General features: G+C 42.0%; 3 protein-coding genes and 3 non-coding genes across 6 annotated transcripts; all 6 read left to right on the top strand.

Moving 5' to 3' along the window:
• Nucleotides 1–6857: 6857 nt before the first annotated feature.
• On the top strand, nucleotides 6858–6929 carry TRNAE-UUC (transfer RNA glutamic acid (anticodon UUC)). Its single transcript has one exon. It is a non-coding gene; the product is annotated as a tRNA-Glu (tRNA).
• A 1495-nt stretch (nucleotides 6930–8424) lies between these two features.
• Nucleotides 8425–8497, top strand: TRNAK-UUU (transfer RNA lysine (anticodon UUU)). The gene has a single exon. It is a non-coding gene; the product is annotated as a tRNA-Lys (tRNA).
• A 3917-nt stretch (nucleotides 8498–12414) lies between these two features.
• Nucleotides 12415–12496, top strand: TRNAY-GUA (transfer RNA tyrosine (anticodon GUA)). The gene has a single exon. It is a non-coding gene; the product is annotated as a tRNA-Tyr (tRNA).
• Nucleotides 12497–14208: 1712 nt separating this feature from the next.
• Nucleotides 14209–16035, top strand: LOC130827070 (NADH-ubiquinone oxidoreductase chain 2-like). The gene is given in 2 exon segments (XM_057692693.1): nucleotides 14209–15861; nucleotides 15864–16035. Coding segments are annotated over 2 exon segments (642 nt in total). The 5' UTR covers nucleotides 14209–15257; the 3' UTR covers nucleotides 15902–16035.
• A 2970-nt stretch (nucleotides 16036–19005) lies between these two features.
• On the top strand, nucleotides 19006–21116 carry LOC130826616 (uncharacterized). Its single transcript, XM_057692190.1, has 6 exons — nucleotides 19006–19050; nucleotides 19110–19358; nucleotides 19437–20462; nucleotides 20576–20673; nucleotides 20740–20923; nucleotides 21048–21116. Exons 1-6 carry the CDS (start codon nucleotides 19006–19008, stop codon nucleotides 21114–21116), a joined length of 1671 nt encoding a protein of 556 aa, XP_057548173.1.
• Nucleotides 21117–21236: 120 nt separating this feature from the next.
• LOC130827066 (DNA-directed RNA polymerase subunit beta''-like) lies at nucleotides 21237–23011 on the top strand. The gene has a single exon (XM_057692690.1). The coding sequence runs from the start codon at nucleotides 21237–21239 to the stop codon at nucleotides 22776–22778; it is 1542 nt and encodes a 513-aa protein (XP_057548673.1). The 3' UTR covers nucleotides 22779–23011.
• Nucleotides 23012–23248: the final 237 nt, after the last annotated feature.

The following is a 23248-nucleotide window of genomic DNA, read 5'->3' on the forward strand; positions in this document are numbered from 1 at the left end:
TGTTAAATAAGCCATATCTGTCTTAAACCCGTTGCTAAAGCTAGTAAGCATACTCCAGCTACTAAACTGCTTCTTTCTTTCCTGTTGCTTCCTTCGGTAAGGGATGTCCGGGTGGATATTCCGGCTAACAGATCAAGAACTGAAACTTTCAAACTCCTTCTTCCCAAAGGGTAGATTAGTAATATTAATGTGGGAAGAGGAGAATCTCACTTGAAGAGTACGAGTCCCCGGATACTAAGCTTTATAGTCTGAAGTTGTCTGATGCAAATTACAAATCTGGTTTCGTGGCTTTGACTTAAGGGGATAGACCTAAAGGCTTCGCTTCCTCCCTACAGAAGGAACTCAAGAAGCAACAACTCTACGAGCCTAGGGTTGGTGGTTGGGTAGGGATAAATTCCAAAGAAAGTCGCTTGATCCGGCTAACCTTTACGTTATTTATATTGTTGTTTCGGAAACTTACCGCCTTTATAGTACCATCCTGAATAGCATCAGGAACGAATGATCCGTCAGGTTCGAACTGACCCAGGTGAGAATCGGACCTACTTTACGCCAACAAGGGATCACTTTGGTTACGCAGTTCGGGTGACAACTCATCCCTACATCTGCGGGTCGGGAACCTGCTAATCCCTAAAAAAAAAAGAAAGAAGAAAAGGAGCTATCGCCCGCCCCAGTCACTAAACCTAGCTCACCAAGCCTTAGGAGTGCCTGTGGATCTTGGCATCTAGGGCTTTAGAAGATTTTTCTTTAATAAGTGACATCAGCTTCTCAACCTTCAATGTAAAACAACGCACATATCAATAAAGAAGAAGCCTTCTTATCATAAGGATATTATGCCAACAAACCTTCTGTCGCTTCCCAATCCATGGACAAGGTAGCTGGACCTTGTTCTCATTGCAACAAGATGGGTCACGATAAGGAGGGGTGTTTCGAATTGATTGGACAAGAAGATTGGTTGCTTTTTACTCGTTAGGGTAAGGTAATTCCTTGTTAAAGTAAGAAAAAGTGCAAGGCAGTCTAAGAAAATCCTCAGGGTTATTAAGCTTTTCTTTATTTTGAATTTAAGTTTCGAAATACGAATGAAATCAAAAAGGCCATCATTAAAGCAAATAAGGCGATAGCTTCAGTTAGAGCAAAGCCCAAAATTGCATAACCAAATAATTGTTTGGCCAATGAAGGATTTCGTGCCACGGATAGGATCAACGAACTAAAAACATTACCAATACCTACAGCAGCCCCTGCTGAAGCAATTGTCGCAGCCCCCGCTCCTATTGATTTTGCACCTTCTAACATAAGAGAGTAGAATGATCTACTCCTTCTAAATGCTTTTTAATTCTTTTTTATTATGTTTTTTCTTTTTTTTATGTTATGGTTATGGATTCTTTTTTATTAGGTTTAGGTTAGAATTAAGATAACCTTGAGATTTCAAAGGTAGTTGACTTGCTTACTTTAACAAGTAAGGAAATGGAAGGATAACCGAACCAACCGGGCGTACTGCTTCTCAACCTTCTGTGACCCTTTCTTCTCTTATTACTGATTATATTAAGGCCAATCCGAGATAACTCGAACCGAACAGCTCAAAGGACTGGTACTACGGATAAGACTTGGGTTGGCAGAGACTCATCAAGCAGACTTCCTGCTATCTACTTTGGAGAGTGTTCTCTAATTGGCAGAAGGAATAGTAGACACCCCCGGTTCTTGTATTTTGCTTGCCTGAGCAATTGAGGGTTTGACGTACTTTCAACTCACCAAACTCCGTCTTTTTTCGATCCATCACTTGGAAGAGGTCTTGCTGGAGGTCACCTTGGAAAGTCTTTTCGTAGGAAGTTACTTTTCTAGAAAAAAGGGCAACCCCTTATCCGAAACCCGTTTATTTAGCTCGTTTGTCCTCTGGTTGAGCTTCGCTGCTATACCACTACTATCAGGGCTTGGAACTATCGCAGCTTATCCGAGAGGTTACGAGGCTCGAGGAGCTTGTTTTAATCCATATAGACTTCTTCTAAGTCTACATACTTCACCATCTTTGCAGCCTTCATAGCCTTTAGGAGGTTTCATGTAGGTAAACCAGCATGAATCTTCATAGCCCTAGCTCTTTCTAAGATAAATCCATCTTTTATCTCAACCCTTCCATTTTGTTGTGGAACCCCAGCTACACTCTTCTGATGCACAATTCCTTTTTCTCCCATCAGTTCTCCACACTCAGATTGAACAATTTCAGTGCCATTATCACTTCTTATTGTCTTGACTTTCTTATCAAAGTGATTCTCAACATAAGCCAGAAAGTTCCTTAAAATGCCTCTAACTTGTTCTTTGTTAGCTAGTAAGTAAGTCCATGTAGCTCTACTGTGATCATCCACAATAGTAAAGAAGTAAGATGCACCTGTAATGGTATGAATCCTATATGGCCCCCATAAATCTACATGAATCAAATCAAAAATAGAACTAGCAATACTAGAACTGATAGTGAAAGGCAGTCTATGGTGTTTTGCCACACCACATGTATCACAGAACAAATAAGAGACACCCTTGCAATTGCAAATAGACAAATCTTTCATCTTTGATAAAGATATATGCCCAAGTCTGCTATGTAAAACACTTAAAGATTCAGCCACATTACAATCCCTTCTAGAAAGAGTTTCACTACTCAAAGCATCAATCTTATTACAAGCATTAAAACTTCTCCTAATCTTCAAATCTTCAAGCTTGTAAAGTCCATCCTCCACTCTTCCAGACGCTATCTTCTCATCAGAGGTAAGGTCCTGGATCAAACATCCATTTTTGTCAAAAATAATTTTCAGCTTATCTTTCTCTAACAACTTGCTGACTGATAAAAGGTTTTGTCTAAACTCAGGAACTAATAAAAAATTTTCAAGCTTAATTCCTGGTTGTATATAAACAGTACCTATTTCTTTCTTTAATTTCCTCAAATCAGTAAATAAATTTCTGTTACCACGCATATGATCTGAAGCTCCAGTATCTATAATCCACCCTTTATTTTGCAAGAAATTAAAGAAAGTTGCCATATTATAACTATTTATTGTACCTGCAAAATGGCTGGTGGCTTGTTTTTCTCCAATAGCTTTCATAACCTCCTGCACTACTGAAGATATAAGAGTTGCATCAAGCTTGGTTCCACTGCATTCACCAGCTTCAGAGTTCTTCTCCAAGGGACTGTCAGCAACATGCTCACCACCAACTTTCTTGTTCACATTAGCCGCTGTAGGTCTCTGATTGTTCTTACCCTTTGGCTTTGTGAACCATTCTGGATATCCCACAAGCTTAAAGCACTGATCTTTGAGATGTCAAAGAGTGCTCACATTTCTTCTTCATCTTCTCTTCTTTAGTTTCCCTTTTCTGCCAGTTTCCTTGTGTCTGCTTCCCAACACTAAGAGCACTACTTTCAGCTTCTGCTTGGATGTTCCCTGTGACTTGCTTTTGCTTCTCTACCTGTTGAACCAGATGAAAGGCTCTGTTAACAGGAGGTAATGGATCCATAGCAAGCACATTTCCCCTCATATTCACATATCCATCATTCAAGGCCATTAGGAATTGCATGAGCTTGTTTAAAGCATCAGCATCAAGAAGCTTCTTAAGGATGTTGAAAGTACAGTTCTTCAAGGCTCCACAGGTACATTCAGGAACACCTTCTATGCTCGAAATCTCATCCCATAAACTCTTCGGTTTACATTAATATTCAGCAACAGATTGGTTTGCTTGCCTTAAATCATTAAGGTCTTTCTTCAGTTGATAAAGGAGGGGTGCATTAGATTGCCCATACCTATCCTTTATCTCATCCCACAACTCCTTAGAAGATGTGAGATACATCAAGTTCTGAGATATATCTTGTTTAATGGACCCAAGAATCCAAGAAGAAACAAGATAATCATTCCTTACCCACTTATTGTAGGAAGCATCATCTGGTTTTGGTTGAGACAGAGTACCATTGACAAATCCAAGCTTGTTCTTAGCTCCAAGAGCCATCCTAACACTCCTACACCAGTTAAGATAGTTGTTTCCATCAAAGGTTATGCAGCCAAGTTGATGGGTAGACTGATCAGATGAAGAAATGTAGAATGGATCAGCATAGAAGTCATGGTTTTCTGAAGAGTTTTTTTTCTGTGTTTGATTTTTCACCACCTCCTGACATCTTTAGGTGATAAAGATTGAATCTTTGAAGAGAAAGAAGGAAGGATTTTGATTGTAGATTTCAAGAAAGAGCCTCCTGCTCTGATACCATGTAAGAAAGGGAGAAAAATGTATGAGATTTGCTTGAAGAGAAAGCTACTGTTTCATTCAATCCTCTGCATTCCTCTGTATTTTCTATTTCAATACGTTTTCTCCCTCACTTGTATCCAAGTAAGTGTATTGCATAACCTCACTCTGACGCTTTGAAAGCCAATCCTTGAATGTGAAGGTCAATTGATCTAAGTTTTGAATGCCTTCTTCATCCCGCAGCCTTGGAAAAATCATGCATTAAAGGCCCGGTCTCTTTTTTGTTCTTGTAATTATTGAGTGGCTGCTTTACCGTATCCCGAGAATAGCAGGTATACATGCCAATGTACCGGAGGCAGCTTCAAGGCTTACCCTTACCCGCCGTTTTCACTAAGATTGGGCCTCTTTTCGCTGTGTAGCAGCGTAATCAAGGGGTGACCCTGTGTAATGTGCTTTCATGTGAGGTTTCCGGAGGCATAAAGGGGAGATCATGGTACGTAGCTCTTCACAAAGCTAATACGCTTGACAGAACTCTACTTTCTAAAAAATAGATCCAATTTTCATTCGAGTCCTTTATCCAGTTGAAGAACGAAGAACCAGTTGACTAAGTTACAGTTCCTTAAGCATAACCAGCGGAGACCGCAGATCCATATCCAGCAGATACGAGGATGACAGTCTGAGTACCTACAGTAGCATATCCAAGTACAGATCCCTATAGAAGAGAAGCAAAGGTATAAGCCAAGACCAGTAAAGCCACACCAGCAGTCGATCTAGCTTTTGATATTGGCAATGCTATTGAGGATGTTTTTGAAGCACCACTATAAGACCACCAATAGCCGTTGTTAACCCAGTAGCTCTAGATTGAGAGAGCCCTACAGGACAGGACTTGCTTGCTGAAAAAATGCTTTCTAGGTTTGCTTTGTGTCTTCGTAACAAATGGTCCATTTATTGATGGGCGAACGACGGGGATTGAACCCGCGCGTGGTGGATTCACAATCCACTGCCTTGATCCACTTGGCTACATCCGCCCTTACCCCCGAACGGGTTTAAGTAAGTCTCTATCTACGATCAGATCCTTTCAGAACCAAGCCCTATGACCGCCATCAAAGAGAAGCTTTTTCCTATACTATAAGTCTATTGTTGTGTTTTGGAATTAGGTTGAAGCCTTGGCTTCAACAATCGATACCTATTGCCTGGCAAAGCTTCAAAGGTTGGGCTGTTCACTTCATTCATTTTACTTCACTTTACTTAAGATTAAAGTAAAGATAGGGGGCAGTGAAGGCTCATTTAGTAGACAGCGAGCGAGCAGCAAGCACCTACTCCTATCCTATCCAAATGAAAAGCAGCAAGCTCCGCAACAAAAGCGAAGCGAGCCTCTATCAGAGAAAGCCATTCTTGCAGAACAAAGTCTAGGTTCTGGAAGAAGCGCACCCCTAAACTACACGCTTTGAAGCCCCTACTTTTTTTTTAATTTTCTTTATAGGAGATTTTTAGAAGCCAAGCCCGCTCAAAGCGCCTTTCTATAATATAAGGCGTTTCGGACGTTCTTCGCATGTTTGAGCCCCTTTCAGTCAGTAAGATTGTCAAAAGGCGAAAGTAAACTTTCCTTTATGACTAAACAAATAGAATAGGGCGAGGGCGCTAACGAACAAGAAAGGGTAGCCTTTCTATAGGGATCGCTATAGATAGTATAAGGAGCCTTGACTTTCTAATAGAATGCCCTTCTTTCTCAAAGTCAAGGTTCTCGCTTCTTGCTTTAGAAAGATTGCAGGGGATCGTCGATCTCTTCCTTCAGGCGGCTCCGCCCTATCTATTCATCTCTTTTTTCAAATGGATATATTTAGGGGTCTCCCTTGTTCATAGATATAGATCTTGAAAGCAGAATCTAAATAAATATAGAAGAACCAAGACTTAAAGGGCGTAACCAACGGAAGGTTCTCACCTTGTCCCAGACATTGTTCTCCGACGATGTCCCCTGGACGGAAGGGGCCACCCTTCTCTTTCTTCAATCGTTCCGATCAGGACAGGTGGGTTGGTTCGTTTCCTCCTCCTATGCACCTACGAAATTTTCTGTCTTCGTTCGTGATCATGTTGGGCAAAAGGTAGTTTTAGAGGAGCGGATGTGAAAGGACCGCCTTCCCCACCATTCTGGCCTATTATTGATAGGGATTTTACCAATGCTGAAGGTAGCTTGCTTACCAAGTCACCCACTTGAGAAGCTAGTCGCCAGAAAGAAGCGACGAGGGCTGTCTACGAAGCTCCTCCCCCTGTAGTCGTAGTACTCGGCTCGTTGCTACTTTGATTCAAAAGGTAATCGACGGTTCCCGACTTTCTCCGGTTTTCGCAATCGTAACCATTTGTCATTCCGATTACTTCATCCATAAACAAACAGAAAGTTTTTTTCTTTTTTGAGTTAGAAAGAACAGGGCCTTACTTATTCAGGGAAGATGAGAGACAAATATAGAGATCAGAAGGCTTTATGATCGGAGAAAGGGAAGGGGCGTGGTTGGTGTGTCACTAGATCGGTAAGGGAACCCGTAGGAAGGCGGGCTACGTGAGGCCGAATTCACAAACGAAATCTTGAATTGCGTTATAGAAACAAAACGAACCACTTCTATTCTCGGAGCTGAGGTATATGAGGCTTTTTGGTCCCTTTCGTTCAGTGGTTAGGACATCGTCTTTTCATGTCGAAGACACGGGTTCGATTCCCGTAAGGGATAGGTACTCATTCTCGGCCGCTTTCAGTTAGTGTTCATTGCTAAGTGATTGCTCGCTATCTGGCTGAAAAAGGTGGTCCAGAAGCTTCCTCTCTCCCAGCAAGCAAGACGAGATCACCACTTCTCTCAGTAATGGACTTTCTTGAACAATTTCATTGCCTTAGATGTCTTTTCTTTTCATAGATTTTTATATTTCCGACAGAAAGAATCTCCATGCCTTCTTTTTCTTCTCCTCTCAGCCGTGACATTTTTGTCTTTCTAGGTTTGTTTTTGTTAGGCATTGAACCTTACCTTAGGGGCTGAGTGGTGTCCTCTCTCTCCTCTAATACCTAAAAAAGAGTTCCGTCTATAGAATAGGGCTTAAAGCTTCAACCATGGCATGGCAGTAAGTTGGCCCAGCCTTCGCCTTCTTCAGTGGCCAAGTTGAAGCGTTCAACGGTTCTTTGGCCTACCACCGCTTTTATTGAAAAAGAAAGTTGAGCTTTTTAAATTGAAGCTAATGCTATGCTGTCATTCCCTTGAAAAAGAGAAAGCGAGGACTTTCCTAAAAGGTAGTGTCTTTTTCCTATTCTTATTGGTAAATAGCGTTTTGAAGCGAAGGCATTATTGAACGAAAGAGATGCCGGGTCGGTCAATTGCATTAAAAAGTAGAGGATGCAGGACCTGGCTTAACCACAAGTGCATTCGTCATCGAGGATGACCTCGATCCCACCAAATTTGGATTCCAAAGTTTGTATCTTTCTTTTTTTTTTACTTTCAAGTGAAAAGAAAGGGTGACAAGGGGTATACTTTCTTTTCTATATAGCCGTCTCATCAATGAGCGTAGATTGATAGAAACGGCTTTTGTGCTGGTCAATCTCTATCCCATTCTTCAGGTATAGTTTTGTTTGATTACAGATCGGCAGGTGATCTGACCTTTCTCCCCCTTTCGTCAGTCGTCTTGATCCGCCAGAGGGTCTTCTTGTAAACCCTTGAAGAGACGCGATGGATAAGCTATTGATGGTGCCGGTACATAAGCAAAATCAACTGGATCTCCTTCAAGCACTCAATCTGGATCTTCATCTGTAACAGGATATGCCTTTCACGCTACTGGCCATGGATCAAGAACCCTATCTACTAATGATCTTACTCGTGCTTCTGGTTACGCGGCTTTCTCTTATAGGGGTCTATTTTCTCTGACTTGACTCAGCTTGACCTACTTGACTCAGCGGTTAGAGTATCGCTTTCATACGGCGAGAGTCATTGGTTCAAATCCAATAGTAGGTAAAACCGGCCGAAACCCCTGCTTTTGCCAGCATGACAGAAAGGCATGTAGTCGCTTAAGCGAAACTTATGGTTATGTAGTATCAACAGCGAAGCTTAAGGATAAACTTAGTTTTCGTTTTCTTCGCTTGCTCTGCAGTACGAACCTCATATAGAGCCGCGCCCTTTATGATGAGCAGCCAAGGGGCCGCCTTCTTTTCCGAACCAATCTTTATTTACTACTCAATCTTTTTTGGGGTGTATAGCTCAGTTGGTAGAGCATTGGGCTTTTAACCTAATGGTCGCAGGTTCAAGTCCTGCTATACCCAAAGCATCTAATTATAAATTTATATTCTATGTAGAACTTCCTATCATCATATCGGCTATGACGTTCAATAAAGGGGGTAGGTGGTTTCAACTCTCCCTTGAATCTGTTCACTCGTGTCCCTTACCATTTTTGGACACTTCGTTCATTTGTCTTTAGGCACTCCAAAGGCATAAGAAAGGCTTTCAGAATAAATGCCCACAGCCATACCATATTAGTACGCTTGGTTGACCTTCTTCTTTTACTACTTCATTCAGGTCCCAATCTTTATTTCGATCTCCCAATAAGCAACTAACTGGAAGGAGGCGTATGAGCGGCGAGAGGAGAGACTAAAGGAAGAGTTTTCGTGTGAACAACATTCGTTGCCAAACCCCAGTTTTGCCTACCGACCTTCACTTCTCTTTCTAGCTCCTTTATCCAACATCTAAAGATTAAGTAAGTAAACTACCTCAAGAACAATTTGATCAAATTGCTTATGGCTAGCAAGGTGGTTCAAAAATCTGAATGGCCTTCCACCTCCCCCTGTATCCTCCTTAACCTTGACTACCAGAGGACTATGATCAGACACTCCAGCATTCATATAATTCACAGAACAATTAATAAAGTTGGCCATCCAATCATTATTGCCCAAAGCGTGATCAATTCTGCTTAGGATCCTCCTATCACCATCACTACTGTTAGTCCAAGAGTAATAATGACCAAGAGATTTCAAAGGTTGTTTACTTGCTTACTCAAGAGAGTAAGGTAATTCCTATTTGCTTACTCGTTAAAGTATGGAAGAAAACAAGTGAGGATGCTTGAAGTTATACCAGGCGAGGGAAGAACACTATTATTTCTCCTACTATGATCTCGACAAATCGGCCAGAGGGCAGTCTTTGATGGGATGCAGCTAAGCTTGCTAACGCGTCAGCTTTGACATTGAATCCCCTTTCAGCATGGGTCGCTTTGATCTTCTCGAATTGAGCCATGAGATGCTTGTCCCTTTCGTGATATGGGACCTGTGTCTGCCATTTTACGACGTAGACCATTAGGCTTTCTATTCGAGGGCGAGTTCAAGACCTGTTCTCAAAGCTTCATATTCGGTCTGGTGAGCATCCTTCCGTTAAGTTAAGGCTAAGGAGTGAGGAATGGTAGCATTGTCTGGTGAGACAAAGACAATGCCGATCCCTGATTTATTATCCCTTGGGTTTTGCTCTTTTTCTACTTGCTTACTTGTTAGAGAGTAGGGGGGAAACTGAAACGAAAAATGGGTCTAGAGAGAGAAAAACCTCTCCCTTCTCTCTAACTTTCCTCTTCGAAAAATTAGGGGTTAGGGTTCCTTTCTTTCTCTCTCAATCTTCAGTCTATAATCGGTGTCTATGCTCAGATTTCTTCTCTGCTTCTTTTTAATCCATTAGCGCTCTCTTCTCTTCAACTAGTAGTTGTTGCCATGGCAAGGAGACGAGGTCGTGGAGGTGGGGTCTAGAGATTCATCTCCGGTGTCTTCTGTGACGGGGAATTGTCCTCGAACGAGTGATGCAAGGAACTTTCGATCTGTGAATTCCATGGGAGTGCAAGGTATTAGTGTATATGTAAATATTATGTATGTAAGTTTTCTGTAAACTAGGTTTGACTATTGTGTACTAGGCTTTAGTTTGTATTTTATCTCCAATGATTAATGATAATGGTCAAGGAGAATATTACTCTACATGGTATAAGACTAGGGCACCGATCCCTGCTTTCTCCCTGCCGTGTCTTTCTTCTCTCTCTGCCGTGCTTTCTCTTCTTCTATTCCCTGCTTCTCCATCTTCACTACAGCAACTATGGCAGATCAAAAGAAAGCACTTCATCCTGCTCACACCGTGAGCAACATCAAGACTCATATTCAAATTACTCTTGAAATGGAGAAGGGTCTTTATTCAACATGGGCTGAGTTGTTCAAGGTTCTTGCTCGCTCATTTAGGGTTGTTGATCATATCATCCCACCGAAGGCAGCGTCCACGGCTAAAGATCCAAACTTTGATCAAGAAGAATGGGATGACGTTGATGCCACGGTTCTCACGTGGATTTATAGCACCATATCTCTTGATCTTCTCCATACTATAATTGCTCCAGACCAATCGGCCATGGATGCTTGGAATCGACTCCCAGATATTTTCCAAGACAAGAAGAATACCCGAGTTGTTTACCTCGAAGATCAATTCACACACACGGAATTAGCACATTTTCCGAACGTGTCCGCTTATTGTTTGAAGCTGAAATCCCTGGCAGACCAACTAGCCAACGTTGGGTCTCCAGTTTCTGATTCTAGATTGGTGCTTCAATTGGTTAAAGGGCTTACTAACGCCTATGGCAGCGTCGCAACGTTCATCCATCCAACAAAGCGACCCACTCCCTTCCTTCTATCAGGCCAGGTCTCGTCTTATACTAGAGGAAACTCGTCGCAATCATCAAGCGGCAAAAGAAGCCGCTGAAGATGCCACAGCCCTTACTGTCTCTTCTGATTCATTGCTTGATGAATCTGCCGCTATGCAAAACTCACCAGGGGCATCACCAAATCCACGAAACAACAATCACAATAATCGTCGTGGTGGAAAGAAGAAAAATAAGGGCAAAGGGCGTGGTAAAAACGGTGGAGGCAGCAGCTCCAATCAATGGCAGCGAGCACCGTCTCCTCGGACTCCTGGCATTCTTGGTCCTCGCCCATCCGCACAAGCATACAACGTCCAAGCTCCATCTACAGTTGGCTATGCTCCTACTGACATCACTGCGGCCATGCATACTATGCCTCTCAACCCTCCTGACGACAACTGGTATATGGATACAGGAGCAAGATCTCATATGACTTCCCATCCAGGTACTCTCTCGTCCTATTTTTATTTGAGCAATAATAATCGTCATATCATTGTTGGTAGTGGTCAAAACATTCCAATTCATGGATGCGGTCGAACTCTTTTATCCTCTCTCAACCCCCCCTTAGCTCTTCAAAATGTCCTCCATGCTCCTAATCTTATAAAGAACCTTATTTCTCTCCAAGCTTCTGCTCTTTCATCTTCTTCAAGCATAATCCCTTAAATCCGCTCGGCTAACTCATCAAGGGTTGGTGGGCGGAAGAAGCGGATTGTTCCATGCTACAGCTATACATACAGCAGTGGAATAGAGGGTTTGGGCATCCCAAGATATTTAGAAAATGACTCGACAAGAGAAACTCCAAGATCAAAAATTAGCTCATTCTTCACGGTTGCCGGCACATTGGGGCTGAAAATAGCTTCTGATTTCGAGAAATTCACTTTCTGGCCTGAAGCTTGTTCATAAATCATCAGCGCACCTCTAATAGCATCAATATTTCGCCTCTTAGCCCTGCAAAAAAGAAGACTATCATCTGCGAATAGCAAATGTGATATTTTAGGAGCATTCCTGCAAATACTTCTCCCAAGCAAGATCATCTTTTTCCAAATCAGAGAGGATAGGGTCCAAGGGAATAAAATCGGACTTAGGGAGAAGAAGGATCCGCTGGGAATGAATGGGCAGACTTAAGTAGTCTCTTCATTAGCCGGAAGGAAGATCTCCACTCATTTCATTCAGTGCCTGCGGTAAGGTAAGGCAAGGCGCGACCCACAACAAAGGAAGGGGGAAAGCTTGCTTGCTGTAGCCCTTTTTTAGTAGGCTAGGCTTAGTAAGCGTAAGCTATTTAAGTAGGCTTGCAGCTTCGCTAGAAGCGACAAAGAGGGGAAGAAGGCCGACGACTACATGAGAGGGAAGCTGTCTACGAAGCCTTGCCCCTTGCTTTACAGAGATTGTTATGAACTGACTAAATGACTAGATTCCCCCGGAACGCTAGCCAAGCTAATAGTCTTAGTTTCTCAATAAGCTTATTGATTGATTCAGCGAACAAATCGCCTCTTTCTTAGAACCTATTGAGGAGGGCCTCAGCCCGGGAAGGGGAGAGTGGCCGAGTGGTTAAAAGCGACAGACTGTAAATCTGTTGAAGTTTTCTACGTAGGTTCGAATCCTACCTCTCCCACTTGTTTGTTGTAGACTTCAGCGAAGAGAAAGAAGGCATTCGTCAGCGGAGGAAGGCCAACCGAGCGAAGCTCTTTCTTTTGGCCGTGCCTTGAAGTTAAATTGTATCGTATGTTAGTTAGAGAGGTTAGCGAACTACTACGATCTATAGATTCTCCATCTATATCCAATCCCAACGAGAATAGAAGCGAGTCGCTTCCGGCTTGGCTTGTAATCGTAGTCTTTTAGCTTATGTAGTGGTCGGCCTTCCTACACGCACGCGCTCGCAAGTACAACTTGCCTTGGTTCGGGACGAAGCCAAGCCGATACATATGATAGGCGAAGGAAAGACCTCCATTTCATAGCGCCTGGAGAACGCAAGTTTGATCGAGGATTGGAGAGGAAGGGTGGAAGAAAGGGCTCGGGATGGATTTAGGAGTCTTTGTGCGAGCCGTATGCGGCGAGAGTCGCACGTACGGTAACGAGGGGGGTTCGCGTCTATACGCGTAGTGTGGTGGTTTGGCCTACCCACCCTATTTGTTCCATGATCTATGGGTCTACAGGAGCTACCCATTTCGATCAATTAGCCAAGATTTTGACCGGATACGAAATCACAGGTGTTGGATCTAGTGGTATTTTTATGGGAATTCTTTTTATCGCTGTAGGATCCCTATTCAAGATCACTGCAGTTCCTTTTCGGGCGGCTGTAGAACGGACGGCCGCCTATAAGTGGTAGGTTAGGGTGGGTGGTACCGCTCAGATTGCGGCCAATCTTCCTAACCGCGCGCGGGCTGGGCTTAGAGCGCGTGAAACTCATCACTACCTCGTAAGGGCGTTGAGACCATAGCATGTTAAACGAAAGCGCCGCTTTCTCTCTAGTGTTGTCACACAGCTGCCCGCCTAGAAGAGCCGCTCGCTCTCTAGTGTTGTCACACAAGATAAGCACGCCGCCCGCCTGCTGGCCGGGCGAATCGAAGTTCTCTTCCGGTCAACTGTCCCCCAGTCAAGTGCAAAAAACACAGTAGAATCACGCAATGCACGCTGCTGGTGTGCTTCCTGCCCGCGAGGAAAGAAAGAAGAGCGACAAGGTTCAGTTCAGATTTTACTGTTTGCAGTATGGGAGCAGATTACCCAAAAAATCCCTGGGAACAATGAAAAAATAGATATCTCGGTATCGAAAACTATAGGAGGCTGTATTGGCGAGATCCAACGGTAAACAGCTGCCTAAAAGAAAAACCGCCTGGAAGTCCGAGGACCTTTAGTACTGTACCCTACCCCCGAACCAGCAGCCTTCGCGCCAAGCAAGACCGCCCTTGTCCCCTTCCTTTCTCCATTCTGCCTTCTTCTTTGCTTTTGCTTTGTTTCAAAGGTTATGTAGTAGCTTATTAGAATAATAAGGAGTCTAAGGCAAAGCTAAAGTGGTTCGTATGCCTACTTTACCCACTTGACGAAAGGGAACGAACTTTGTTTCGTTTCCGGGTTTATGGATTGGATTCAGTCAGCGTCACGACATAATCAAAAGGAAGGAGTGACACTTACCGGCGAACCAAAGGGAATTCCTATTCACTTACTTGAATAAGTAAGGAAAGAAGTAACTATCAAAGAACTCACACGACTGAAGTACCAAAGGTGCGCTCCGCCCGATGACTAAGAAATAGGGTTGGGCTTGAATTGAAGTGATGAGGTCGCAAAGAGGAAAGTAGGGCTCCTATTGACTAAAGGTTGCTTTTTCGGGTTCCTTTAGAATGAAAGTAGCTTACGCTACCTTACTACTTACTTTGTTTTATTCAAAGGGCGAACAGCCCCCCAACTAGTCGTATGGGGGGGTGCTTGTGGTAAGCTGCCTTGGATAGGAAGAATTCCTAAAAAGAAAAAAAAGGCAAAGTCCGGTATTTGACGAAGATCTTCCTTTCTATCAATAGATAGGAATGAGTGTTCGATATAGGGGATAAGATCTATCTGGTCTTTTTCTTTATTTTTTTTCATGGCATAGCTAGGACCCTTCAAATCATGTTTGAGCCTATGTTCAAACCAAACCCACTCCCTATTTGAAGTAAGGCCGGAAGCCCGCCAAGTTCAGATAAGAGAATGCTTTTCTCTAACCATTAAGGGAAAGGCTCGACGAAGGTTGTTTACTTGCTTACTTGAACAAGTAAGGAAGGAAAGGGCTTTCGGAGATCGATATTTTCTTAGTTTTTCATCGAAAACGAAGAAGACCGAGAATGTCAATCTTTCTTTCGAAAGAAGGGAACGCGCTTTTTCGACCGCGGTGGTATGATTTTCGGGCCTTCTCCTCGTTCCGCTCGCTGGCCTATTGGGATAGCAGCCTTTGGGCTTTGCCTGCTCTTTTTTAAAAATTTAATAAAGAATTCCGACTCGGCCCGGGAAAGCGCTGGCAACAACAGAAAGGAAGGGGTCCATGTAGCTGCTGCGTCCGCTCCCTTCTTAGTCAATAGAGCAGCAGGTTCGGCATCTACTACAAAAGATAGAATCCACTTCAGATAACCACGCCTCTCCTAGGCAGCGTGTGGAATGGCCGAGAGCGGACCTTTTTGGATATATAATCCAAGTCGAGAGTGGAGTTACGGGAACAGCCGTCTGATGGAAAACAACTTTCACGTTCGGTTCAGAGAGCACTTTTTTCGTTGAGAATTCTTCGTTCCCTTTCGTGTGAATTCCCTAGCAGCGAATTAAAAACTTTTGGGGCCCTATCTATTCCATCTATCGAGCCCCGAAGAAAACCTACCTCCCCTTCGGACTCAATCTCTTTTTTGACTCTATATATGTGGGCACCGGATATCTATGAGGGTTCACCCACCCCGGTTACAGCATTCTTTTCTATTGCGCCTAAAATATCTATTTCTGCTAATATTTTACGTGTTTTTATTTATGGTTCCTATGGAGCTACATTGCAACAAATCTTCTTTTTCTGCAGCATTGCTTCTATGATCTTAGGAGCACTGGCCGCCATGGCCCAAACGAAAGTAAAAAGACTTCTAGCTCATAGTTCAATTGGACATGTAGGTTATATTCGTACTGGTTTCTCATGTGGAACCATAGAAGGAATTCAATCACTACTAATTGGTCTCTTTATTTATGTATCAATGACGATAGATGCATTCGCTATAGTTTCAGCATTACGGCAAACACGTGTCAAATATATAGCGGATTTGGGCGCTCTAGCCAAAACGAATCCTATTTCGGCTATTACCTTCTCTATTACTATGTTCTCATACGCAGGAATACCCCCGTTAGCCGGCTTTTGTAGTAAATTCTATTTGTTCTTCGCCGCTTTGGGTTGTGGGGCTTACTTCCTAGCCCCAGTGGGAGTAGTGACTAGCGTTATAGGTTGTTGGGCGGCCGGAAGGTTGCCACGAGTAAGTCAGTTTGGGGACCGAAGGCAGTTCCCCGTGCACCGGACACGTAGCTTACCGTATCAGTTGCGACACGGATGGGAATGCATGCTACGAAAGATAGGGTCGAGTCTGATACATCAACCGTCTGTCTACTCAATATCCTTGTACGAGTCCACAATCACTACACGAGATGAACCCTGGGTTGGTGAATTTAAGTTGGCCTTAGGTGTAATAGGACTCTCAGTTACTGCGCACGACCGTATACTGACTGAGGTGCTCCCCGCCGGTTGTTGGAACGACGCGAGCCGGGCCGGGCCTCAATTCAGAAAGATAAAGGGCCCAAAAGTCTTAATAAATAGGGGTTTCCAAATTCCCCATCTCATTGAGGGCGGAAAACGAATCGACATCTCGATGTGATACAGCCTTTTTATATTTTAGTTGGGAAAGAACGGCGAAGTCCATCCAACCCGTCCAATGAAGAATAAGAAGAGAGCAAAGCGCATGCGGAACGGACACAGAAAAAAAGAAGTGTGGAAGAGAAGCAGCCGAGCTCATTCCCTTCGCTTCCTGGGCCCAAAGCGGTGCAGTCTTTCCGTAAGCTTCGCTTAAGCGACTTCATACCTGGCCAAATCAAGGATTTGGGGCTTCTCTTGCTACGTTACTTAAAAAATTTCTTTTTTTTTTAATCTATATGAATAGAAAGATAGATCTATCCGTCTATCCTATCCGATTTATATTTTGATATCTAAAAAAGAATAGATTTCATTCAACGTTTGATTCAAAGAACTGCGCTTAGCCCCCCCGCTCATGAAACGGCTTTGCTGCAATGTGGATGGCAGAGGGTCCGTAGTACCCGAAGCACTGGAGTGATCCAGTAGAGGGGAAGGGGCTTAGAAGTGCCTACTACTACACCACACTACACTTGGCTCTACACATTTACAGAGCTAACCCCTGTCCAGTGCCTGGCAGAGCTAAGGTAGCTTGCTTCTACTCTTTATCCCTATCTTCGCCCAGGCCCAGGCTAACGGGGCCTTGCTTTTTCAGGGGGGAGAGTGGAGCCTCGAGAAGGACTGTTGAGAGGAAGATCCTTGGCCCTTCTTCATTCTCTACAAGGTTCAAACCCTTTCTTCAACATAGGTGACAACGAGCAAGGCAGGGATGGAAGAGATCAAACACGGGAATAAGAAGTCACTCTTGTGACCTTTTTGATCATTTTGATAGGGGGGTAGCGAAAGTGGACAAAAGAGACTCGCATTTCCCAGTCGAAAAGAGGGGTTCCCTTTTCGTCTCGAATTTTTCATCGAACAAATAAGGGAAAAGAATCATATTGAAAACGCTCCTAACCCAAGCCTTCCTTACTTGTTCAAGTAAGCAAGTAAACAACCTTCGTAGAGCCGTGTATTGTAAGTGATCCGAACCTGCCCGGAGTGAGCCTCCCATAGAGGCAAGTGAGGTTGGTGAGCCGTATGATGGGAAACTATCTCCTGCGGTTCGGAGAGGACTCAGCTGTTAGTTAGTACCCTCTTGGTTTCGGAGTGGACCCTTTCACTCTATTTTATTATATACGTTTAGTGAAAAGAATGTTTTTTGATACACCTAGGACATGGATTCTATATGAACCAATGGATCGTGACAAGTCGTTACTACTAGCAATGACTTCCTCTTTCATTACTTCATCCTTTCCATATCCTTCTCCCTTGTTCTCAGTTACTCATCAAATGGCACTCAGTTTATATCTTTAAGTTCGATAACAATCATTGACAAGGTTCAAAGAAAGGGTGGGCAATTTCTATTGATATTGATAAAGAATCGATTCCAAACCACAATGCTAGCAGATGGTGGGCCTCGTTCGTTCAATCAAGCAGCATTTTTCTTTTTCTTAACTTATTATGGTAGTTGACTTACTTACTTGATAGAGTGAGGAGAGGCTCTGAAAGACCTCGAACGAATGTGAGAGGAAAGGAATTGGACTTGGCATCCATGCCCTTTTGAGGCTACTAGTTAAGAGACAAGGCCAATATAGATGAAATCTAAGGGACCACTCCATTCAGTTCTACTCCTATGCATGCTTCTGCGGGCAGGTGAGATGTAATTGAAGGGCTACTAATCAGTCTTTTAAGTGCTACCATGATTTTGAGTTCAAAAACTAATGTACCTGGGCGAGAACAAGAACTTTTTTTTCTCCTACTAGTAAAAGACTTTCCCGTAGGGGAATTCCTCTAATAGCCTGCGCTACAGCAATCCAATTCCCAATCAGAATGCTTTTCTTTTAGAATTCCCTCACTTCTGCACACCAAAGCCCTTTCTCCGGAAGCCTCTTCTGTGGCGGATACACATGACTCTACTAGTAGCTTCCTTTAGAAAGCTAACGAAGAATGGAACTATGACCGTGGGAATTTTTTTTTTAATCAAGAAAGTACCACGCCTCTGAGCCCTCTTGCCCACTAGTAACTCTGTTCACGGTTAGCTGGGAAGGAATGTGAACCAATTGTTGACAGAGATGATTTGATTAGCTTTGGAAGGTAGGCTTTCAGATAGTAATTTTTGTTTAGTGATGGTCTTGTTCAAATGCTTTCTTTCCTCCCGAGGGTTCGGGTCAGGAGCGGTCCTAATAGGGATAGGCGCATTTCCACTGTTAATGTTAACAAAAGCGCTAATCTCTTATAAGCCCCTCGCCTGCGGGAAAGAGACCTCCTTACTTGACTACCACCGACTGGCTTGCCCGAAATACCAGGACTGATACCGACAGAATGCTTTCAACCGCTTTGCTACTGGTTCGCTTGGAATGAACCCTTACTGCGCTGCTCCCCTTCTATAGATTGGAGTAGTCCGGGAGAATCCCCTGTCACTTTGGTACCCCTTGGCTGTAACTTGTACTTATTACATTTTTATGCAATTTACTTTTTTTCTGTTTTTCTGAATTCTGTTGTTGTGTTTAAGTCCTTTTCAGCGAGGCAAAGTTGAATCCATTTTAGGAAAAAAATCCCTTGCTTCCCTACAAGCTTGATTAGAAGTTAGATTGAGGTCGTGGTTCAATTAATTAAACATCTGAGGTCGCCCAATCTCAATTCAAGGGAATTTTGTCCTTAGTCTTGCATATAATCCAGTACACTCGAGTCCACATTCGATTAATGATAAGAATCTTAGATGAAGTGTTTAAAGGAAGTAGCTTGGAATGCGGCTAGCTCAGCCAAGAAGAGGACTAGATTCGAGCCGCGAGGTTTTAGTTCTTACTTTCACCTTCCTTTTTTTAAGGTAGTTGACTTGCTTACTTGATAGAGTAAGGAAGAAATAGATCAAGCTCATAATAATATTCATGATGACAAAGCCCCTGGAGTTGATGGTTTCAATGCTTTTTTTTACAAGAAAGTATGGCACATCATCAAAGGTGAGGTTTATGAGGCCATTTTGGATTTCTTTGATGGTAATCAGTTTCATAATGCCATTAACTGTACTGCTGTCACTATTATTCCTAAAATAAAAAATGCAACTTATGTTAAAGACTATAGGCCTATAGCTTGCTGCACTGTTCTTTACAAAATAATCTAAAAAATTCTGACCTCTAGATTGCAGAAAGTTATTCCTAGTATTATTGATCAATCCTAGGCTGGTTTTCTTCCTGAAAGACAGTTGATGGACAATGTTTTACTTGCTTCTGAACTGATTAAGGGTTACAATAGAGCTTATAATAGTCCTAGGTGCATGGTAAAAGTGGACATTAGGAAAGCTTATGATTCTTTGAAGTGGAGTTTTCTTCAAAAGGTGATGGAGGAATTGGGGTTTCCTAATCAATATATTCAGTGGGTAATGGTTTGTGTTCGGACTCTTTCATTCTCAATATTGGTTAATGGCTATCCCACACCCCCATTTGCTGCTGCTAAGGGATTAAGGCAAGGTAGTTTACAGCCTTATCTCTTTGCAATAGGGATGGAGTATTTGACTAGAAGACTTGCTGGTTTGGCTAACAAGAAAAATTTCAAGTACCATCCAAAGTGTCAAAGATTGAAGATCACCCAACTAATCTTTGCTGATGATTTTTTGATGTTTGCTAGAGGTGATGTTCACTCTGTTTTGCTTCTTACCTCTGAGTTTGCCAGTTTCTCTGAAGCCTCTGGGTTGCATGCAAATCCAGAGAAGAGTTGTATTTACTTTTCTGGAGTTACAGATGATGTTCAGAGTCTTATTCTGAAGGAGACAGGCATGACTAAAGGGGATCCTCCTTTTAGATATTTAGGTGTGCCTCTTTCTTCCAGAAAGCTCAATTATAGCCAATGTAGGCCTTTAGTTGAGAAGATTACTGCTAGAATTCATCATTGGTCAGTTAAATCCCTTTCCTATGCTGGTAGATTTCAATTGTTGCAGAGTGTGATTGGTGGTATGATGAATTTTTGGGCTCAGCTGTTCTGCTTGCCTAAAAAGTGGATTAAGCAAGTGCTTCGTATATGCAGGATCTATCTTTGGACAGGGAAAGAGACTCCCTCAAGGAAGGCTTCTCTTGCTTGGGAGCAAGTGTGTTTACCCAAGGTTTGTGGAGGTTTGAATCTGAGGAATATGAGAATTTGGAATCAAGCTGCGTTGTTGAAGCTGTTATGGGCAATCTCTGTCAAAAAGGATAGACTTTGGATCCAATGGGTGCATTCTTATTTTATTATATTAAAAAAAATTCTGTTTGGTATTGTTCGATTTCTTCGAGTATGTCATGGATGCTTAGGAAAATCTTGGATGGCAGACACATGGTGCAGCAGTGGCAAGGATGGCAAAGTGTGACTGAAAATGGAGCATTCTCTATCAAAAAAGCTTATATGAAGCTTTTGGGTACTCATTCAAAGGTTAGTTGGAGGGGGTTAGTGTGTAATAATTTAGCTAGCCCTAAAAGTGTCTTTATTCTATGGCTCATGGTGCAAAACAGGCTTGCTACAAGGGACAGATTGCTTAGCTGGAAGATCCAATGCTCCGCTGCTTGTGGGTTATGTGATTCTGCAGATGAATCAGTGGAACACCTTTTCTATCAGTGCAGTTATATCCAAGCAGTAAGGTTGCAGGTATTTGGTATGTTTGGCTTGGGTGTTCTACCCCCTGGTTCTTGGACAGAGGTTATTCAGTTCTTCTCCAAAATCACTAAGAAAAAAATCTTTTGTTTTGGTTCGACCCGTAGTCCCATATGAAATAACGGACGGTATCAATTTAACAACACTTTTCCCTCAGTATTTGTTGCAGGAAAGGGATAATGTGCAACTTCGAGTTGTCAATTATATCCTTTATGGAAATGACAAAGCCACTCGATAAATTTCTGACACAAGTATTCAATTAGTACGTACTTGTTTAGTATTGAATTGGAATCAAAATAAAAAAAGTTCTTCTATTGAAGAGGCCCGTGCTTCTTTTGTTGAAGTAAAAACAAACGGTATGATTCGAGATTTTCTAAGGATCCATTTAGTGAAATCCCATATTTCGTATATCGGGAAACGAGATGATCCATTATCAGAAAAAAATGAGGGATCAAATCATACCAATATGAATCCATTTTATTCCATTTATTCAAAGACAAAACTTCAACAATCATTTAACCAAAATCAAGGAACTGTTCGTACGTTGTTGGGTATAAACAAAGAATCTCAATTTTGTATAATTTTGTCATCATCCAAATGTTTTCGAATAGGTCCATTCCCATCCAAAGGTGTAAAATCTCACAAAGAATCAATTCAAAAAGATTCCCTAAGTTTAATTAGGAATTCGTTTGGTTCTTTAGGGACAGCCCTTCCAATTTCTCATTTTTTTTCATTTTACCATTTAATAACTCATAATCAGATCTCGGTAATTAATTATTTGCAACTTGACAATTTAAAACAAACCTTTCAACTAATTAAATTTCCGTATTATTTAATGGATGAAAATGGAAAAATTTATAATCCCGATCCATGCAGTAACATCATTTTGAATCCATTGAAATTGAATTGGTATTTTCTTCATTATAATTTTTGTGAAGAGACATCCAAAAAAATTTATCTTGGACAATTTGTTTGTGAAAATGTATGTATGACCAAAAATGGACCATACTTAAAATCGGGTCAAGTTATAATTGTTCAATTTGACTCCGTAGTAATAAGATTGGCTAAGCCCTATTTGGCTACTCCGGGAGCAACAGTTCATGGTCATTATGGATCAATCGTTTATGAGGGGGATACATTAGTTACATTTATATATGAAAAATCGAGGTCTGGTGACATAACGCAAGGTCTTCCAAAGGTGGAACAAGTTTTAGAAGTTCGTTCCATTGATTCAATATCTATGAATCTAGAAAAGAGGATTGATGGTTGGAACGAACGTATAAGACGAATTCTTGGAATTCCTTGGGGATTCTTGATTGGGGCTGAGCTAACTATAGCGCAAAGTCGTATCTCTTTGGTTAATAAGATCCAAAAGGTTTATCGATCACAAGGGGTGCAGATACATAATAGGCATATAGAAATTATTGTACGTCAAATAACATCAAAAGTCTTGGTTTCAGAAGATGGAATGTCTAATGTTTTTTTGCCCGGAGAACTTATTGGATTGTTTCGGGCAGAACGAACGGGGCGCGCTTTGGACGAAGCAATATGTTATCGAGCTACCTTATTGGGAATAACTCGAGCATCTTTGAATACGCAAAGTTTTATATCCGAAGCGAGTTTTCAGGAAACTGCTCGAGTTTTAGCAAAAGCGGCTCTCCGGGGCCGTATCGATTGGTTGAAAGGACTAAAAGAAAATGTTGTTCTAGGGGGAATGATACCTGTTGGGACCGGATTCAAAGGAGTCGTACACCATTCAAGTCAACATAAGGGTATTCCGTTGAAAACAAAAAAAAAGAATCTATTCGAGGGAGAAATGAGAGATATTTTGTTTTACCACAGAGAATTATTTGATTCTTATCTTTCAAAGAATTTCTGTGATAGATCAAAACAACAATGATTTTTGGGGTTTAATAGAATAGATTCATCTTTTTTATCTTTTATGTATTTGTTATGGTTATTTAATTTAGTAATAAAAAAATTAGTAATAAAATAAAGAAATTCAAAAAATAACGAAATAGAAAGGAATTAATGGTTTGCGTTGTATATCAATGGCCAATCCGTGGTAGAAAAGAAGGTTCCCTTGGAACAATTATTTATTTCAGAATACCTCATCTCTTTATTAAAAAAAGAGAAAGTGTGGGGAGAAATGACAAGAAGATATTGGAACATCAATTTGGAAGAGATGATGGAAGCGGGAGTTCATTTTGGTCACGGTACTCGTAAATGGAATCCTAGAATGTCGCCTTATATCTCTGCAAAATGTAAAGGTATTCATATTATAAATCTTACTAGAACTGCTCGTTTTTTATCAGAGGCTTGTGATTTAGTTTTTGATGCATCAAGTAGAGGAAAACAATTTTGAATTGT

Source organism: Amaranthus tricolor, chromosome 11, assembly GCF_026212465.1.
Source record: "Amaranthus tricolor cultivar Red isolate AtriRed21 chromosome 11, ASM2621246v1, whole genome shotgun sequence".
Taxonomy (NCBI): Eukaryota; Viridiplantae; Streptophyta; class Magnoliopsida; order Caryophyllales; family Amaranthaceae; genus Amaranthus; species Amaranthus tricolor.